An 18,136-nucleotide genomic window follows, 5' to 3' on the forward strand; every position below is an offset into this window, starting at 1 on the left:
ACCCACACCAGGGCTCAAAAAGGGGGTGAGGGGTGCTATGCAGCTTAGTATGAACTAACTGCTGGCACTGACTTTATTACAAGTTTTATTTCCACAAAACACTGCCTCAACTAGATCCACCTTTTCTCTTCACTGTGCTGCTCAAACCTCTTTATTGCAAAGCCTTCTCCAACAACCTAACCCAGTCTCCCTTCATCCTTCCTTTACCCTTTGCACCATTTGCTTCCACTGTTAACAGCAGTCTTTCATGTTCTACAAACTCTCTTAAGAACCTGTCTATCTGCAGAAAAAGTTTTCATGCTAAACACACTATTTGCTAAATTATTATTAAAATATCTCTGAACCTATCTTGTCAACTACATTCATCAAAATGGCTGTACATGAGGCCGAGTCAAATGGATCACTGGAGGTTGGGAGTTTGAGATCAGCCTGGTCAACATACTAAAAATACAAAAAAAAAAGGCCAGGTGTAGTGGTTCATGCCTGTAATCCCAGTATTTTGGGAGGCCGAGGTGGGCGGATCACAAGGTTAGGAGTTGGAGACCAGCCTGGCCAATATGGTGAAACCCCATCTCTATTAAAAATACAAAAATCAGCTGGGCGTGGTGGCACTCACCTGCACTCCAGCCTGGGCAACAGGGCGAGATTCCGTATCAAAACAAAACAAAATTAGCCAGGCATGGTGGCGGCTCCTGTAGTCCCAGCTACTCAGGAGGCAGAGGCAGGAGAATCTCCTGAACCCAGGAGGCAGAGGTTGCAGTGAGCTGAAACAGCGCCACTGCGCTCCAGCCTTGGTGACAGAGTGAGGATTTGTCTCAAAAAAAAAAAAAAGGGTTGTACACACATCATGACTGTATACACAACCAATCTGGTGACTAAAACCATCAGAGCTATCAAAATAATAACTTGTGGGCTGGGCACAGTGGCTCACGCCTGTAATTCCAGCACTTTGGGAGGCCGAGATGGGAGGATCACAAGGTCAGGAGATCAAGACCATACCGGCTAACACGGTGAAACCCCATCTCTACTAAAAATACAAAAAAATTAGCCAGGCGCCTGTAGTCCCAGCTACTCAGGAGACTGAAGCAGGAGAATGGCGTAAACCTGAGAGGCGGAGCTTGCAGTGAGCTGAGATTGTGCCACTGCCGCTCTCCAGCCTAGGCGACAGAGCGAGACTCCGTCTCAAAAATAAAATAAAATAAAATAAAATAACTTGTTATGTGCAAACAGATCTCATCTATTCCAATGTTTGTACACAGACATTTAGTATCTCATCAGGATATTTCCATTATTTAAGATTGTCATTGAACTGCAGCATCACTACCCTTGGGCTCCAATTCCAGCAACATACCACACAAATACACAAACACACCTGCCTGCCCTTCTCCATGGTCTTTAAATCAACATGTCTATTTCCAAACATCCCCTAGGTGAGTAAGGGAAGAAAGCATCACCACCTATTAATTCACCCTAATCATAGGGCAGCTAGTAGCACAGAATTGTAAATGGAGGCTATTAAAGCAGCAAATGGTCCATGAGTTACACAGGAATATCAGAGAGCAGTGGTCAGCTAGTCAGGTTATTTATTGAGCACCTACTATATATTGGGGCACAGTTCTAAATGTTAGGGAGAGAAAAAAATATATATATTCTAATGGGAAAAGACATGTAAATAATTTACAAAGTCAAAAAATAATTACAAGCTCATCCAAGCAAAATCTAATTTACCATTCTTAGAATACTGTCATGGGGGCAACTGGTGGTAAGGTGCTCAATGTCATCTTACCTGAAAAGAAAGCATCAGTCATAAACGGGCTGTTTTCAACCGCTACGAAAAGCAGAACAGCAGAAGGCAGCCTTAAAATGATAATGGCCATGGCTTGGCTGGGCACGGTGGCTCACGCCTGTAATCCCAGTAATTTGGGAGGCTGAGGTGGGCAAATCTGTTGAGCTCAGGAGTTCGAGACCAGTGTGGCCAACATGGCAAAACCCCATCTCTACTAAAAATACAAAAATTAGCCAGGCATGGTGGTGCACACCTGTAATCCCAGCAACTCGGTGGCTGAGGCAGAACTGCTTGAACCCAGGAGGCAGAGGTTGCAGTGAGCTGTGATCGCACCACTGCCCTCCAGCCTGGGTGACAGAGTGTGACTCTGTCTCAAAAAAAAAAAAAAAAAAAAAAAACCGGCCAGGCGCGGTGGCTGCCGCCTGTAATCCCAGCACTTTGGGAGGCCAAGATGGGCGGATCACGAGGTCAGGAGATCAAGACCATCCTGGCTAACAGGGTGAAACCCGGTCTCTACTAAAAATACAAAAAAAAAAAAAAATAGCCGGGTGTAGTGGCGGGCGCCTGTAGTCCCAGCTACTTGGGAGGCTGAGGCAGGAGAATGGCGTGAACCCGGGAGGCGGAGCCTGCAGTGAGCCAAGATCGTGCCACTGCACTCCAGCCTGGGTGACTGAGCAAGACTCTGTCTCAAAAAAAAGAAGGAAAAAAAAACAACAACAACAACAAAAAACACCATGGCTTATTTGAAAGACAAAAAAGACTAAGAAGCATGGCTAAAAGGGTAATTAAAGGAAGAGCGGGGAAAAGAAGAAGGAACTTATCTGAATAGGGTCTTGTCTGTAAGACATTTTTCAGCATAGGAATGCTGTAATCTAATCGATGTTGCCAAATATAAAGGGCAACAGAAGGCAGTGAGACTAGCTAGGTTTCTTCAGTAGTCTGAGTGGTACAAATGGTACCTTAGACTAGGGTAGTAGCAGTGAAGATGATAAAAAGTGTCAGATGCCAAAATATTTTGGCAACAGATGGAACCTACTTAACTCTTTAACACTACCTAAACCACTGCATAATTTAAAGTTATCAGGCTACCTGGTGACGTAAATTGTAGAGTTGCCTTAAATTGTTATGTCTAACAATAGGGACCTCAGTTAAAGAAACCCGGCATGAAACTAGGGCTGGGATGTTTAGCTGAATCGTCTCAGGCAAGTCTATTTCCACAACCTGGCAGAAAGGGTTGTTGAGGCAGAATTTAAAGGTAATAACATAGCATCTAGCAAAGCTCCTGACCCTTAACAAGCATTCGAGTAGTAGCTATTAATCACCTTTTCACAAGTTTAGATCTTAATAATAATTAATAGATAATCCTAGCTAGATTATCATCATTTGCAAATGGATTTTTTTCATTCCTCAAAATAAAGGTAGATGTTGGCTAGAATCAGGGTCATTTAAGAAACTTGCAGTTGCTTTTAATTAACTTCATGCTTCTTCAACTGTTAACATCAATTAACCCATTTTTGTAAGTCCACATGCAAATATAAAGTCTACAATACTATTTAACCTAGAGAAACTAATCATTGCTGTATCAGTATTAAAAAAACAATGCCAAATACCTAAAACTATCTCAACCTAAGATATTCCTCCAGACAGAGGTGCTTCAATCTTGTCTGATCTATAAATAATGCAACGGAGGTACGAGGCACTTTCCCAGCATTTAGTTATATATAACTAGAATGGCACTTCAATTAAAAATTCACTTTGGACAGAATTGTAACAAGTAGAATCTCTCAAAAGGTAACACAGTAGAGATAGTTTCCAAAGTATGCGCCCTTGAAGAATATACTTAGGAAAGGGGTATTCACATCCACAAATGAATACAAAGTGTATCCAAACAACTTGGGATTTATATTTTCTCTACAATGTTTCAATTACTTCACTTTCTCTAAAATCTAGTTCTTTGTTGTGCTAAAGCAAATCCACCAGATCCTACCCACAGTAAAGCATCCTTTTAAAAAAAGCAGACAATGACCAGACACAGTGGCTCACCCCTGTAATCCCAGCAATTTGGGAAGCCAAGGCAGGAAGACTGCTTGAGGCCAAGAGTTCAAGATTAGCCTGGACAACATAGTGAGACAACACCTCTACAAGTTTAAAAATTAACCTAGCATGGTGGTGCCCTCGTAGTCCCAGCTGCTTAGGAAGCTGAGGCAGGAAGATCACGTAAGCCCAGGAGTTCAAGGTTAGTAAGCTTTGATCATGACACTGCACCCCAGCAAGGGCAACAGAGTGACACCCAGCCTCCAAAAATAATAATAATAATTAAAACAATTTACTTAAGGCTGGGCACAGTGGCTCACGCCTGTAATCCTAGCACTTTGGGAGGCTGAGGCAGGTGGATCACGAGGTCAGGAGATCGAGACTATCCTGGATTACAGGGTGAAACCCCGTCTCTACTAAAAAAAAATACAAAAAAAATTAGCTGGGCATAGTGGTGGGTGCCTGTACTCCCAGCTACTCAGGAGGCTGAGGCAGGAGAATGGTGTGAACCTGGGAGGCGGAGCTTGTAGTGAGCCAAGATCGTGCCATTGCACTCCAGCCTGGGCAACAGAGACTCCCTCTCAAATAAATAAATAAACAAACAAATTAATTAATTAAATTAAATTAAATTAAATAAACCATTTACTTAAAAGTAGGCTGGGTGTGGTGGCTCACACCTGTACTCCCAGCACTTTGGGAGGCCGAGTCTGAGGTCAGGAGTTTGAGACCAGCCCGGCCAACATGGTGAAACCCCATCTCTACTAAAGATACAAAAATTAGCTAGGCATGGTGGCACGCACCTGTAATCCCAGCTACTCAGGGGGCTGAGGCAGGAGTATCACTTGAACCCAGGAGGCAGAGGTTGCAGAGAATCAAGATCACATCACTGCACTCCAGCCTGGGCAACAGAGGGAGACTCCGTTTCAAAAAAATGTACTGAAAAGTCAAAAAAAAGCAAATGATGATATGACCAATATATCCTAGTGGCGGTATATCAATAGCTACCATTGGAAATATTTTTTCCCCCTTTTTGGTTTTTTCAGACAGGGTCTCTGTTGCCCAGGCTGGAGTGCGGTGGCATGATCACAGGTCATTGCAGCCTTGACCTCCTGGGACCACAGGTGCACGCCACCATGCCTGGCTAATCTGTTACCTTTTTGGTACAGATGGGGGTCTATGTTTCCCAGGTTGGTTTCAATCAATCCTTCCACCTCAGCCTCCCAAAGTGCTGGGACTACAGATGTGAGCAACCACACCCTGCCAGAAGTATCTTTTAAAAGACAACAAAATGCAAAGTCTCCTATTAATCAGGTAGTACCAAAAAATTATGACCCCAGAAAAGGACTTGGATCAGGACAGAGAAACACAGAAAGAAATGTAGAAAGTTTTAGGACAAGAGTTAATTCCTAGGTCAATCGAAAAGAACGCCTGATTATCTACAGAAGTTTCTCCATTATATTTAAAAACTATATTAATAAGACTATATTCTAAGCAGCCTACAGCAATGCAATTTTGGAATTTATTTATTAAACAAGGCAACTGTACAAATGGAAACATTTCCAAGTGTCTACTGGCACTCAAAATCACTGTGTTACTAATGGGTTATAAACTATCTTCCTCTAATGATGTATCTTTACTGTAAGGTTTCTGGAAAACATCTATAAGTAAGTTACAGTGGTCACCTACCATAACTGGTATATTTTGATGGCAACAATTAAGTAACCTACAATGTCAGTTTAATGATTCTTTTTCAAAATGTTAAAAAATGGATCTGATACCACTAGCTAAATTCTGCAGTGGTCCCTCAGTACATATAGGGGACTGGTTCCAGGAACCCATACCAAAATCCATGAATCCTCAACTCTCTTAAATAGCGTAGTGTTTGCATATAACCCATGAACATTCTCTCACACACTGGTGTACTGCTATTTTTTTATTGGGTTTTTTTGGAGTATCTTCAATCCTCAGCTAGCTGAAACTGTGAAGGCAGGACCCATGGTACAGAGGGCCCACTGTATTAACTTTCTGTAGTTCAGATACCTCATTGCTTACTAGATCATTCTGTATTTTCACTTACTGCTACTTTATTGCTACTTGGCAAAAATATTCTATTCTTTTATACGAGATTAAAGGATTTTGGGCCAGGGAAGGTGGCTCATGCCAGTAATCCTTGTACTTTGGGAAGCTGAAGTAGGAGGATGGCTTGAGGCCACGAGTTCAAGACCAACCTGCCAGCCACAGTGGCTCATGTCTGTCCTCCCAGCACTTTGGGAGGTCAAGGCGGGCAGATCACTTGAGGTCAGGAGTTTGAGACCGGCCTGGCCAACATAACCCTGTCTTTACTAGATATACAAAAATTAGCCTGGCGTGGTGGTACGCACCTGTTTTCCCAGCTACTCGGTGGCTGCAGCTGCAGCAGGAGAATCGCTTGAGCCCAGGAGGCAGAGGTTGCAGTGAGGCAAGATCATGCCCACCACACTCCAGCCTGGGTGACAGAGACTTTGTCTCAAAAAACAAATAATAAAAACTAAAAGATTTCTAAGGTACCTCTTTCTAGAGCTCGAAATGCCCTTCAAATTCAACTGCTGAAACTAAAATTTTGACAACTCAAAGGTTACCAGTAAATCTGAATTCCCTCTAAAATAGAAAGCACTCTTTTAAGGGAAAAATCTGACATGATTTGAAAAGAAATACCTAAATTCCCAAATTCTCTTTGTAAAGACTTACATTCTTTCTAGTAGCATACTTTTTTACTGTTAAACTTCCATCATACTCAATTATGCAAACCAGTTGGAGGTATTCACGCAATACAGAAAAGGAAGACTTGGCCGAGTGCAGTGGCACACGTCTGCAATTCCAGCACTTTGCGGGACTGAGGCAGGCAGATCATCTGAGGTCAGGAGTTCATGACCAGTCTGGCCAACATAGTGAAACCTTGTCTCTACCAAAAATACAAAATGTAGCCAGGTGTGGTGGTGCATGCCTGTAACCCCAGCTACCGGAGAGAGGCTGAGGTACAAGAATTGCTTGAACCTGGGAGGCGGAGATTGCAGTGAGCCAAGATCACACCACTGCACTCCTGCCTAGGTGACAGAATGAGATTCTATCTCCCCCAAAAAAAGAAAAGGAAGACTTACGAGTTTTATTTTTCTCTTTAAGGCTTGCTTAAAAGTGATAGACCTCACGATAAGGGAAGGGGGAAAACTCAGGAGGGAGGGGAAAAAAAAATCAGTCTGAAGATTTTTTAAGTTTGTCTGGAATTACCCACAGGACATACAAGCCAGATAAAGCAAATTTAACAAACGTGGCACAGTGAGCTATCCTGTACAAAAGTTCTCCCCAGGTGTATTGCTTGATACATTCTATGGGTTTAAATTAGGCCCCAACTCTTCAACTATAAAATGCAGAATCACTTCAGTCACAAAACTTAATAAAGCTAGTTTAAAGGAGTTATATAAACTGTAATTTAAAATATTAAAATCTCTTTCTGGCCGGGTGTGGTGGCTCGTGCCTATAATCCCAGCACTTTGGGAGGCCGAGGCAAGTGGATCACCTGAGGTCAGGAGTTCGAGACCAGCCTGGCCAACATGGCGAAACCCCATCTGTACTAAAAATACAAAAATTAGCTGGACATAGCACCAGGTGCCTATAATCCCAGCTACTCGGGAGGCTGAGGCACGAAAATCACTTGAACCTAAGGGGTGGAGGCTGCAGTGAGCCGAAATCACACCACTTCAGTCTGGGCAAAAAGAGAGAAACTCGGTGAGAAGAGAGAAGAGAGAAGAGAAGAGAAGATTTCCTTTTTTAAAAAGCTGGAAAAATTACCAGGTCCTTACCTAACATCTGGTATTTTTAAATCAAATATTGCCACTCACCATAAAATCTTTTGTTTCATCAACTAGAAATGTATCACAATGTCTTTTGTGAATTATTTTAGAAAAAGGGATGGCTCAGGTACGGCCAGGAAGTATGAGAGCCCTTACCACAGTTACTTTTCTTAAATCTTTTCACATCCCTATAAATTTAAACAAACAGACAAAAAACATCACTAAGCCAGATGTTTCTAAGAACCAACTGCTAGGAATTCTACCATGCTGCCTTTTAGATGTGGAATCCTATCAACTATACATGCAAAGAATATCACTACAATGCTTGCACAGTGATATGGAAAAAAAAGAAAAAAAACACCTGCCTAAATCAGTACTTCAAAAAATGTTTGGTAACTCTTAGGCACAATAAGAAAAAAACTTGATATTAAAGACAGTGAACGTGAAAACTGAAGGGAAAAAAAGGACAACTTACCAGTTTAACAGCCTCCTGAGCTGCTTCTTTTGTACAGAAAGTGACAAACGCATAACCTCTATTGAGACCAGTGAGTGGATCCATCATTAGACGAAGATCCCATATAGGTCCAGCTTTCTCAAATAAAGGAACAAGTTCATCCTCAAATAGATCTCTTGGGATCTTTCCCACAAATATCTGCAAATTAAATATTAAGTAAAAACCATGGAGAATTGCTTTAGGAAGCCAGACACCTGTGCTTTCACTACAAAAGGTACAAGTTTTTAGTTGCTTTACCTCAGTGCCAACAGAAGGCTGCTGACCTGAATAAACGGAATCTGGAGGTGGTCCCCCATACTTCCTCTGTCCAGTGGTCACATCAAGTGTGTAGCCTGTTCTTTCCAAGAGTGCCTTGAAAAGTTCAAACGTCATTAATACATTTAATTCACTAGACCACACCCATACGTTTAGCAGTTAACATCCACCTTGCTCAAATCTTTCCAATTATCTTGGCATGTTCCCTCATAAACAAGTTTGTGATATCTGTTTCAAAATTTCCCCTTAATGTGTACTTGTCATACTTCTAAATTATTACCAAAATTCCAGGGTCTTGTTCAAATTACTTTCTAGTCTCTACTTAATTGAATAGTGTGCTTAATGGACAACAAAAAGATCAATCCATTAGCAACTTTCAAGACAGAATGTATTACTCTGTTAACACCACCTTAAAAAATGATTGTACCTAATTTGGTTGAGTATCTTTCAAGTCTGGATCTTTTACCCAATAAATTCCGTATAACCCCACTCTGGTTATACGCCATTCTGGACATTGTGCCAACCTCAGAAGAAATTACACTTCCCAAACCAAGTCTAGAAACTTGGGAGCTACAGCGAAAAAAATCTCCTATTATTATTTGACATTTATGTGCCATATTTCATGGGATAGCATGGGTCATTCAGAAAAAGTAACAGCCAAAATGACTTTTAAAACTTTATGAGACTGCAACATTACATAACCTCTACATTTTAATTCCCAAAAAGTACTGTTAAAATTTACACAACTCATATTTACTCAAAGCATTAAGAATTTATTCCTATTCTAGGCAAAGTATAGAAAGAAGTATAGGCTGGGTGTGGTGGCTCACACCTGTAATTCCAACACTTTCGGAGGCCGAGGCGGGTGGATCACAAGGTCAGGAGTTCAAAACCAGGCTGGCCAAGATGGTGAAACCCCGTCTCCACTAAAAATACAAATAATTAGCCCGGCGTGGTGGCACGCACCTGTAATCCCAGCTACTCCAGAGGCTGAGGCAGAGAACTGCTTAAACCTGGAGGGGCAGAGGTTGCAGTGAGCCAAGACAGCGTCACTGCACTCCAGCCTGGGTGACAGAGCGAGACTCCATCACAAAAAACAGAAAACAAAAAACAAACAAAAAAAGCATAGTCCTCCATTATCTGAAGGAAAAAAGTCAAATTATTCCCCTTCTCCACTGTCTCAACCATGAAGCACAAAAGTGGTTTCCCAAACAAAACCAATTCCATTAGCTAGTACATTCTGAAATAAAAACAGACTAACCCTAGCCATCTGACAAAATGTATCAAAATGCTATTATTTAGGGTCACCTCAGTCTCTGAAAATTACTGGACAGACTCTTAAAACTTCTAACTCAGGCCGGGCGTGGTGGCTCACGCCTGTAATCCCAGCACTTTGGGAGGCCGAGGCGGGCGGATCACAAGGTCAGGAGATCGAGACCACAGTGAAACTCCGTCTCTACTAAAAATACAAAAAATTAGCCGGGCGCGGTGGCGGGCGCCTGTAGTCCCAGCTACTCAGGAGGCTGAGGCAGGAGAATGGCGTGAACCCGGGAGGCGGAGCTTGCAGTGAGCCCGAGATCGCGCCACTGCACTCCAGCCTGGGCGACAGAGTGAGACTCCCTCTCAAAAAAAAAAAAAAACTTCTAACTCAAAGGACACTAAATGTTTATGAAAAATACTGTAATTCATAAAAACATTCATAAACTTGCTCAAATCTATGACTATCACATAAACTAAATCAGTAATAGCTCATCTTTCCATTTTCTCACATGTAATCCCTGTGCTATAAAGGAGTTTTTTAACCTTAATCGTTATGACCCAAATAACACTTTTTGTCAATCCATAAAAACAGAAAGGAAAAACTTATTCCCTCTGTCAGACTTCCTCTAAAAATGTCTCTATGCCATCTTACCACAACTTAGGTCTCATTAAAAATTTAAGCGGACGGGTGTGGTGGCTCACACCTGTAATCTCAGGACTGTGAGGCTGAGGAGGGTGGGTCATGAGGTCAAGAGATCGAGACCATCCTGGCCAACATGCTGAAACCTCATCTCTGTTAAAAATACAAAAATTAGCTGGGTCTGGTGGTGCCAGCCTGTATTCCCAGCTACTCAGGAGACTGAGGCAGGAGAATTGATTGAACCCGCGAGGTGGAGGTTGCAGTGAGCCAAGATCACACCACTGCACTCCAGCCTGGGCGACAGAGTGAGACTGTCTCCCCACCAAAAAAAAAAAAAAAAATTAAGCCATCCCTTTCCAAAATAAACTGAAAGTCACAAACTGAAAGTTTAAAAATTTTAGTAAGTTCTATCTAGCTCACAAATGCAGACTTAATTACAACTGAATTACAATCGAGACAACTATACACCACTTTTATGGAAAAACTAGATTTACAGATAAAACTCAATTCACTCACAGCTAGATCTGTGAAAGCCTCAAATTCATGGCTATCTTTAAACAGCTAAATCCATATACCAACCTTTTCCATATTCTAGGCTTTCCCTGTGTCCACACCAATACAACAATGCTCAAGGCCTATACCCTTAACTGATTTTCTTAAACCATATGCTTGGCTCAACAGCACTGGCACACTACAAAGTACACCAGATTAAAAACTAATATGATCACCACATTGTCTATAAATAAGAAAACTCACCAATATAAACATCAAAACTGAGCTGAATTTGAAGCCATTCAGTATAATCTTAAACCAAAAAAAAGAGCCTTCCCTTCCTAGCCTCAGTTTCTCATTTACATATACACACTAAACAATCTTACTGTTAAAGCTGCTTTGAGAAACAATCTAATAATCCATACTGACGGAAGTGGAGGGCAGCAGGGTTAACATTCTAAATTCACTGGGGTTTGAGACTCCTAAGAAAAACAGTTGCCAAGTGTACATTCTCCACCAGGATTCAACTATCAGTAAGCTGGCTTTCCAGCTTTTCAAAAAATAATCTAGAGGTATGATGAGTGTATTTCTTTTAATCTTTTATCGGAACTACCAATAGAAGATTTAAACATCAGTAGCTGGATAACATGATAAACTTTACAGCAAATTGCTTTAGAAACAAATAGTTATAAGAAATGGAAAAAAAAAACAGGAATTAGGAGAGATTGATGAATTATCTCAACATCTAACATACATTCATTTCATACGCAAGGAATATTTACCAAAATTAGAAAAGTTAAAAGAACTTTAAAACTAAAGGGAGTATAGAAAGACATACCTTAATTTTTGCCTCATCTGGTCCTTTACTAGAGTCTGCTACTTTGGTCCCTTGTTTTTCTCTCTGCCTATAAGTCTTCATGACTCCACATAAAAAGGCACTTTTGTTCTGCAAAAAAATGTTCCATTAATATTTAACAATAACCATATCTGAGTCTAATAAAATTTAGCAGACAGTATCAAAACTACTCAAATTTTTTAATTCTTTTCACACTGACATTAACATTACCTGAACATGAGAGAGATCACTGTCTTTAAACTGTTGAAGAACTGCCAATGCACCGTCTTCATTGAATTCTTTTAAAGCTTCAATAGCTCTTTCATCTAAATCACTATGTGCAACTAGCCCTGGAAAAAATAAAGGTTATCAGCTTTTAATATTTTTAGAAAAGATTTTTTTGAGAAGACTATGTTGGCAATACAGGTACATGTGTGCCTTTACAATTCTTCTACTCCCCTTATCCATATCTGAAAAAAAAAAAAAACACGCTTCAGCCACTCTGAACTGCATCCTGAACTAAATAGGCCCTGCCAACCACACTTGTAATAATGAGCTAACTTCTTTTACATCTTTTATCTCCAAAGTCTGATAGCTCTGAGCACTACAGTATGTCTACAGTATACAGGCTTACGAAACCTAGAATCAACCAACAAAGTACCAAGCATGACAACTGAACCTCTACTCATTTCAAATATCACCAGAAAAAGTTAACAGCCGCACCAAAAAGACAAGAAAACGAGTCTACAGTTACCAAGTTATTTAAGAAGAATCCTACTATAAAAATACTCAAAAAAGTCACATGGCCTGTTCCCAACATTAGCAGCTGTTGCTACTATCATATACTTACTTATCCATCAGGCCAGCAAGCAAGCCAGCCTTTAGCTCGTAACCTTTTCTTCTTCCTTCCCTCCCTCTATACATCTTAACCTCTACTTCAAACTTAAATTAACCAGCTATCACAACAAGCAAAACTCCAGTTCCCACACTTATTGGAAACCACAAAAAGTTGCTATTTTAGCTCAAAGCCAGAAATCCAATAGAAAAATTTCATAATGTAATTTTGCAAGTGTTAGTTCTTACCTGCAACGTAAATTTCATCTAGTTTTTCAGCAACTTTCTGTGGTAAACCAGCATCAAGCAATGTCTGAAAATTTTCTGAATGGATAACTGCAGAAGTAGTATCCATGGGCTCTTCAGTACCATTTCCATTAACATGTTCTGTAGCCATGTTTCCAGAGATCTGTTCAAACGCAATAAGCAAAATTAAACTAGGATCTTCAAAAAGAATAGAGGACAATATGAGAGCCCCATCTTTACTTTCTCTACCATTGACTACACCAGCTAGCCTGTGCCTCCCTTTAAAAAAAGCCTTACAGTCACTATCGCCTGACAAGCCAGATTTGGAGCACAGGGCACAGAAGGACCGATTCACTATATTCTTCCTTAGCACCTCCCCTGACTCACCTGCTAACACTCCCTAGGAAAAACCATATTACAAATACAGCCCAATCAGCACGGGTACGAGCCAGCTTGTCACATGCAGCTGTGCCCGTTCGGAAAATGAGGTGTGTGTGGAGAAAGCAAAACTGGGCTCGTCTCTCTCAAAGATAAACCCCCAAAGTGCGCGCTTTTCCCGCCTGCCGCTTATAGATCGGTAACAACAGCCAGCGAAGAACAAAGCGCTCATACAAGCCACCTTCCCACCACCCAATTTCTCCACCCTTCAACCCCGCACCCCAACGCCCGCCCCTGACTCCGCACCGAGAGCGGCAGTCTCACCACTGCGGCCGCCAGGAGCCCATTAGAAACACGTGCTCTGCGCCTTCCAATGTCCTACAACTTCCTTCAACGGAAACCCAACGAATCCCAAACCAAGACGACCATCACTGGTTCCCAACATCAACCCGAAGCCGCGGTCGGAGCCCCCAGAAAGCTGCAGCAGCACAATCTCGCCCCTAAACACCGAGGCAGTGGCGGCGCCAGGCCACAGGCTCTCCCCGCCCCCCAGCGCTGCCGTCTCCGCCGTGACACATGGCTCTCCGCCCCGGGCGCTCCCCGGGCGCCGGCGACCCCCGGCCGCCCGCCCGGCCGAGACGTGACCCGTGGCGCGCGATGCAGGTCCCCACCCCTTACCCCTCCGTGCAGTGACTGCGGCGCCGGCCCGGCAACCCAGCAGCGTGAGGGCGTTCCGCGAACAGCCCAACGCCCGCGGGACTGTGAGCACCGCCCAAGCTCGCCGCACGGCTGCGGGACGAGACCCACTCCTCTCCGCCCACTCCCGCGCCGCGGCGACCGCCACGACAGCACCAACTCTGAAGCCGCTCGCGGTCCGTGCGGGCCACGGGACCGTGGAGGCGCCTCCTCCCAGAGCGCCGCAGACAAAGCCCGAACGGCAGCAGCACATGGAGAGGAGGAAGTGGCGGCGCGGGCTGCGGCCTACTCCCAGGCAGCCCCAGTCAACGTGCTCTTCTCCCCCTTGGAATCCATTTTCCAGAAAAGCCGGTTTCTCCCCGCGCCACCCTCCCCCAGCTCACTCCACAATGTCATGGAGCTCCCCTCCCAGACCCGGGTTCTGGCGGTCGTTACCTCCCCGTTGGGCTGAGGCGGAGGAATCCTGTCCGATGGTATCGGGTTGCGGGAAACGCGTGCTCGCTGCTCCCTGTGTCCGGCGCGAGTGGAGCTGTTGTAAAATGGCGGCCGAAGCTCACGCCGCTGGCAGCAAACCCGATCCAGTTCCACTCGCCTCCGAGCGCGCTCCCGGTGCGCGCGCGCGCCCCCGCGTGACCCCCCTTCCTTTCCCTTCCCTTCCCTCCCCTCTGTCGCGCGTCCGCTTCACTCACTCACTCCCTCAGCCCCTGCCCTCCTCCAGCTCCTCCTTCTCCCACTACCACCACCACCACCACTAGCCTCTGTCCGCCTTCTCTCAGCCTGTCTTATTCCCGCCCCCCGTTCCTTTCCCCCACCGCTCCCACTCCCCTCTGCGGTCGCTCAGGCACGAGTGGCCGCCTTTCCCCTTCTGGCTTGCACGCTCCCTCACTCCCTCCCTTGCTTGCTCGCACTCTCGGCCCCGTCCCCTAGTCCCTGCCGAGTCGGCTCCTCTCTTTCTCTCTCCCGCGCTGACGTGACGACGTAGCCTACGCCTCGGGACGCGCGCCCGCGGGCTCCGCCCCCCACGCCGCACCGCCTTCCCCGCTCCTCACCGCTTAGGTGGGGGGGTGGAGGAGGCACAAGACCCCGCCCTTCCGCTCCGGCGGCGGCGGCGGCGGAGGGGCCGAGACTGAATGAAAGGCCCGCCCCTTCCCCTCCCGACACTCCCCCTCCCGCTCCCCTCCAGGCGGGGTGGGCCGGCTCAGCGTGTCCCACTCGTTCTCCTTTGTCAGGAGACTGGCATCTCCCCACCCCGCCCCGCCCCACCCCCACCGCGACACCACGCGCACGCCACCCCCACCGAGCTCCCGCCCGCCCCATCCCTGCCCAGTCCGGGGCTGGCGGTGCAGAGTGCTGTGGGCGCTGAGTGCGACTGCCGCTTCCCGGAGGGCACCCACCGGTCTGTGCGCGCCGGGCCCCCGCCCCCGGCTCCGCGACCGCGTAGCCGTTCCAGGCGGTGTCCACGCCACTGCCACCGCCCCGCACTCTCCTCCTCGGGAAGCTGCAGGCGCACGTGTCCCCCGGGGCGGGGCGAGGCAGACAATGGGGCCGCGGGGGAGGGGAGCGGCGCGGAGACCCGCGGACCTTTGGTCTGCCGGACCGGCGGTACTTGAGTGCGAGAGTCGCCCCTCGAGACTCGGTCTCTCCAGCTGGACAATGGGGCCTCCTCGCAGCCGCGCGGCTCGGCTTTCACGGGAACCTTGGGCGAAGGGAGGGGCGCCCCAGGCTTGGACGAGGAAACCCCGGCTGCTTTTGAAGGGGGAATAGGGCTGGCTCCAGTGGAGCGAGGAGCGGCTCCCGCCTTGGGATGACACGAAGGCCAGATTTGGAAGCGAAACCGCCCGGTGGTGAAGGGTTGTGCAATACTCCGTTTCAGTCCTTGGCCTTTTAAGCAGTTAAGGGCTTCCTCCTGGCACAGTTTGAGCAACTTGAAACAGCACAAAGCTGCGTGGTTAGAACAACTTTGAGAAAAATGTCTCTTTTTTAAAAAAAAAAAAAAACCTTGGCAACTAAGTCTTAGGTGAAGTGACATTTCCTTTGTAATCGTTTACTAGGTACAAGAAAGAAGACAAAGGCATTTGAATTACAGACGCGATATGGATACTAATTTTATACAGGGCAGCTGTAATGAAAAATAGTAATGTCCTTTTGATTAAAAAGCTTATTTTTAAGAGCTTACTGGTTCCCCAGATGAGCTCTGTACTATAACAAATCAGTGGTTTGAGGAAAAGTTAGATAAGCGCTCTTCAAAGTGCACAAGCACATAAAATGCTAGATTATTTTCATAGCTACCTGGATCAAATATGAAGTACGTTTTACCCAAAGCACTACATAGCCAACCTGTTTAGTAAGGATTTGAGATCACCACCCCAGATTCCTTACTGTCAAACATATGTGGTATTCAGCTACTTCAGCCTTAGGGATTTTTGTTCACAACGCAGAGGTTGTGGTTAATGTTATACATGAAAAACAAAATGTTTAAGAGAAAACTATGAAAATAGAGTCATACTATATAGATTAAACAAGAATTAAAATGGTCTGAAACGTACAACACTTTGTTTAGACCTTCCTGGGTGTTAAATTTTTTTTTTTTTTAAAGTGCCTTGACCTGGGTAAAGACTCCCAAATTAAAATCTCTCGCTCTTCTGTGACATCTAATTCCTTTTTCTAGCCAAGCCCTCAACGTTTATGTGGGCTTTCTGGCACTCCAGATCGGCATTTCAAGAAACTGAGCACGTGATCTTCCCCCAGTCTTCCATGTACAGAGTTCCCATCTCAATGAACATCCCCCACATGAATTGCTGTAGCGGACCATTCAAGGCACTTCCTTCTCTACACTGCCATATCAGTTAATCAAGTCCTGTCAATTCTGTCTCCCAAATATATCTCCATTTATCTGTATGTTGCAACCACCCAGGTAAAGCCACCATTATCTACCACCTGTACTAATGGCATAGCCTCCTGATTAATCCACTCTTGCAGCTCTTCTAATCTGTTCAAAGCCCAGGTCATCTTTCTGTATGACTCTGTCTCCTGTGTAGGCTCTCTCTCTGCCTTGACCTTTTCCCTCTTAATTGGGAGTAAGATCCTATGGCGCATCTGCCTGAAACCCTTCATTAGCTTCCAATTACACTTAGAACAACAGCCAAAATCCTTAACTAGATCAACAAAGCTCTCCAAGATCTGTCCCACCTGTCTCCCCAGCTCATCTCAGACACTTTCTGGCTTCAGCCTGGCCTTCTTTGATACTGGCATTCTTTTTATTTGAGGCGGAGTCTCGCACTGTCGCCCGGGCTAGAGTGCAGTGACGTGATCTCGGTTCACTGCAACCTCCGCCTCCCAGGTTCAAGTGATTCTCCTGGCCTCAGCCTGCCAAATAGCTGGGATTACAGGCACCCACCACCATGACCTAATTTTTTTGCATTTTTGTTAGAGTCGGGGGTTTCACTATGTTTGCCGGCTGGTCTCGAACTCCTGACATAGTGATCTGCCCAACTTGGCCTCCCAAAGTGCTGGGATTACAGGCGTAAGCCACTGCGCCAGGGCTCGTTTTTTGTTTTTTTGTTTGTTTATTTGTTTGTTTTTGAGATGGAGTCTCACACTGTCGCCCGGGCTGGAGTGCAGTGGCGAGATCTCAGCTCATTGCAACCTGCACCTCCCAGGTTCAAGTGATTCTCCTGCCTCAGCCTCCCGAGTAGCTGGGATTACAGGCACCCGCCACCACACCCGGCTAATTTCTATATTGTTAGTAGAGACAGGGTTTCACTGTCTCACATGTTCACAGCCTCACATGTTTGCCAGGCTGGTTTCAAACTCCTGACCTCAGGTGATCCACCCACCTCAGCCTCCCAAGGTGCTGGGATTACAGGCGTGAGCCACCACTCCCGGCAGATTATTCATTAGTTTCATTGCTGTCTTTTCATCCCTGTATGCTTTGAAACAGTGAGAAGGTGCAGCCCTGTTGAGTCGTCAACTAATGAAAGAGAGGAATATAGGCAGGCCCGTTTGGATTTTTCACTGTTCCAAAATTCTTTCACCCAGTCAATGCCACACCGCCACACTGTTTTTATTTTGTTTTCTTTTTTAAGGCATATTTTCTTCTTTACTGCATTTTCTAAACTTCCTGCCATTAACATATATTAATTTTATAATGGGCCAGGGAACCCTTCAATTCACATGGTAAAAATTCACAGCACACTTTTTCAGTAGAACCATAAAAACCTAGTGTCGAAAGAGACCATGGAAGCCATTCAACCTAATCTTTCTAGTAATCAAGAAAAGTTTTGTGCTATCTCGCACATCTTTTTTTTTTTTTTTTTTTTTTTTTTTTTTTTTTTTTTTT

The 18,136-nt window shown here is 44.9% G+C and overlaps 1 protein-coding gene across 8 annotated transcripts in view; it reads right to left on the minus strand.

Moving 5' to 3' along the window:
• The window catches only part of SYNCRIP (synaptotagmin binding cytoplasmic RNA interacting protein), a 35,959-nt gene extending 20,649 nt beyond the window's left edge, over positions 1-15,310 (minus strand). For 2 of the 8 annotated variants that reach the window (XM_025382948.1, XM_025382950.1), the window contains exons 1-6: positions 14,233-14,769; positions 12,727-12,886; positions 11,875-11,993; positions 11,647-11,754; positions 8,399-8,512; positions 8,123-8,299 (exon numbers count right to left, since the gene is read on the minus strand). In XM_025382948.1, coding sequence (XP_025238733.1) covers positions 8,123-8,299; positions 8,399-8,512; positions 11,647-11,754; positions 11,875-11,993; positions 12,727-12,874 — 666 coding nt within the window. In that variant the 5' untranslated portion in view covers positions 12,875-12,886; positions 14,233-14,769. Of the gene's footprint in view, positions 1-8,122; positions 8,300-8,398; positions 8,513-11,646; positions 11,755-11,874; positions 11,994-12,726; positions 12,887-14,232; positions 14,770-15,191 lie in introns of those variants that run through there. The other 6 variants (XM_025382953.1, XM_025382951.1, XM_025382952.1 and 3 more) reach the window with 5 other exon arrangements.
• Between the last annotated feature and the right edge of the window lie 2,826 nt (positions 15,311-18,136).

Source organism: Theropithecus gelada, chromosome 4 (assembly GCF_003255815.1).
Source record: "Theropithecus gelada isolate Dixy chromosome 4, Tgel_1.0, whole genome shotgun sequence".
NCBI classification, from domain to species: Eukaryota; Metazoa; Chordata; class Mammalia; order Primates; family Cercopithecidae; genus Theropithecus; species Theropithecus gelada.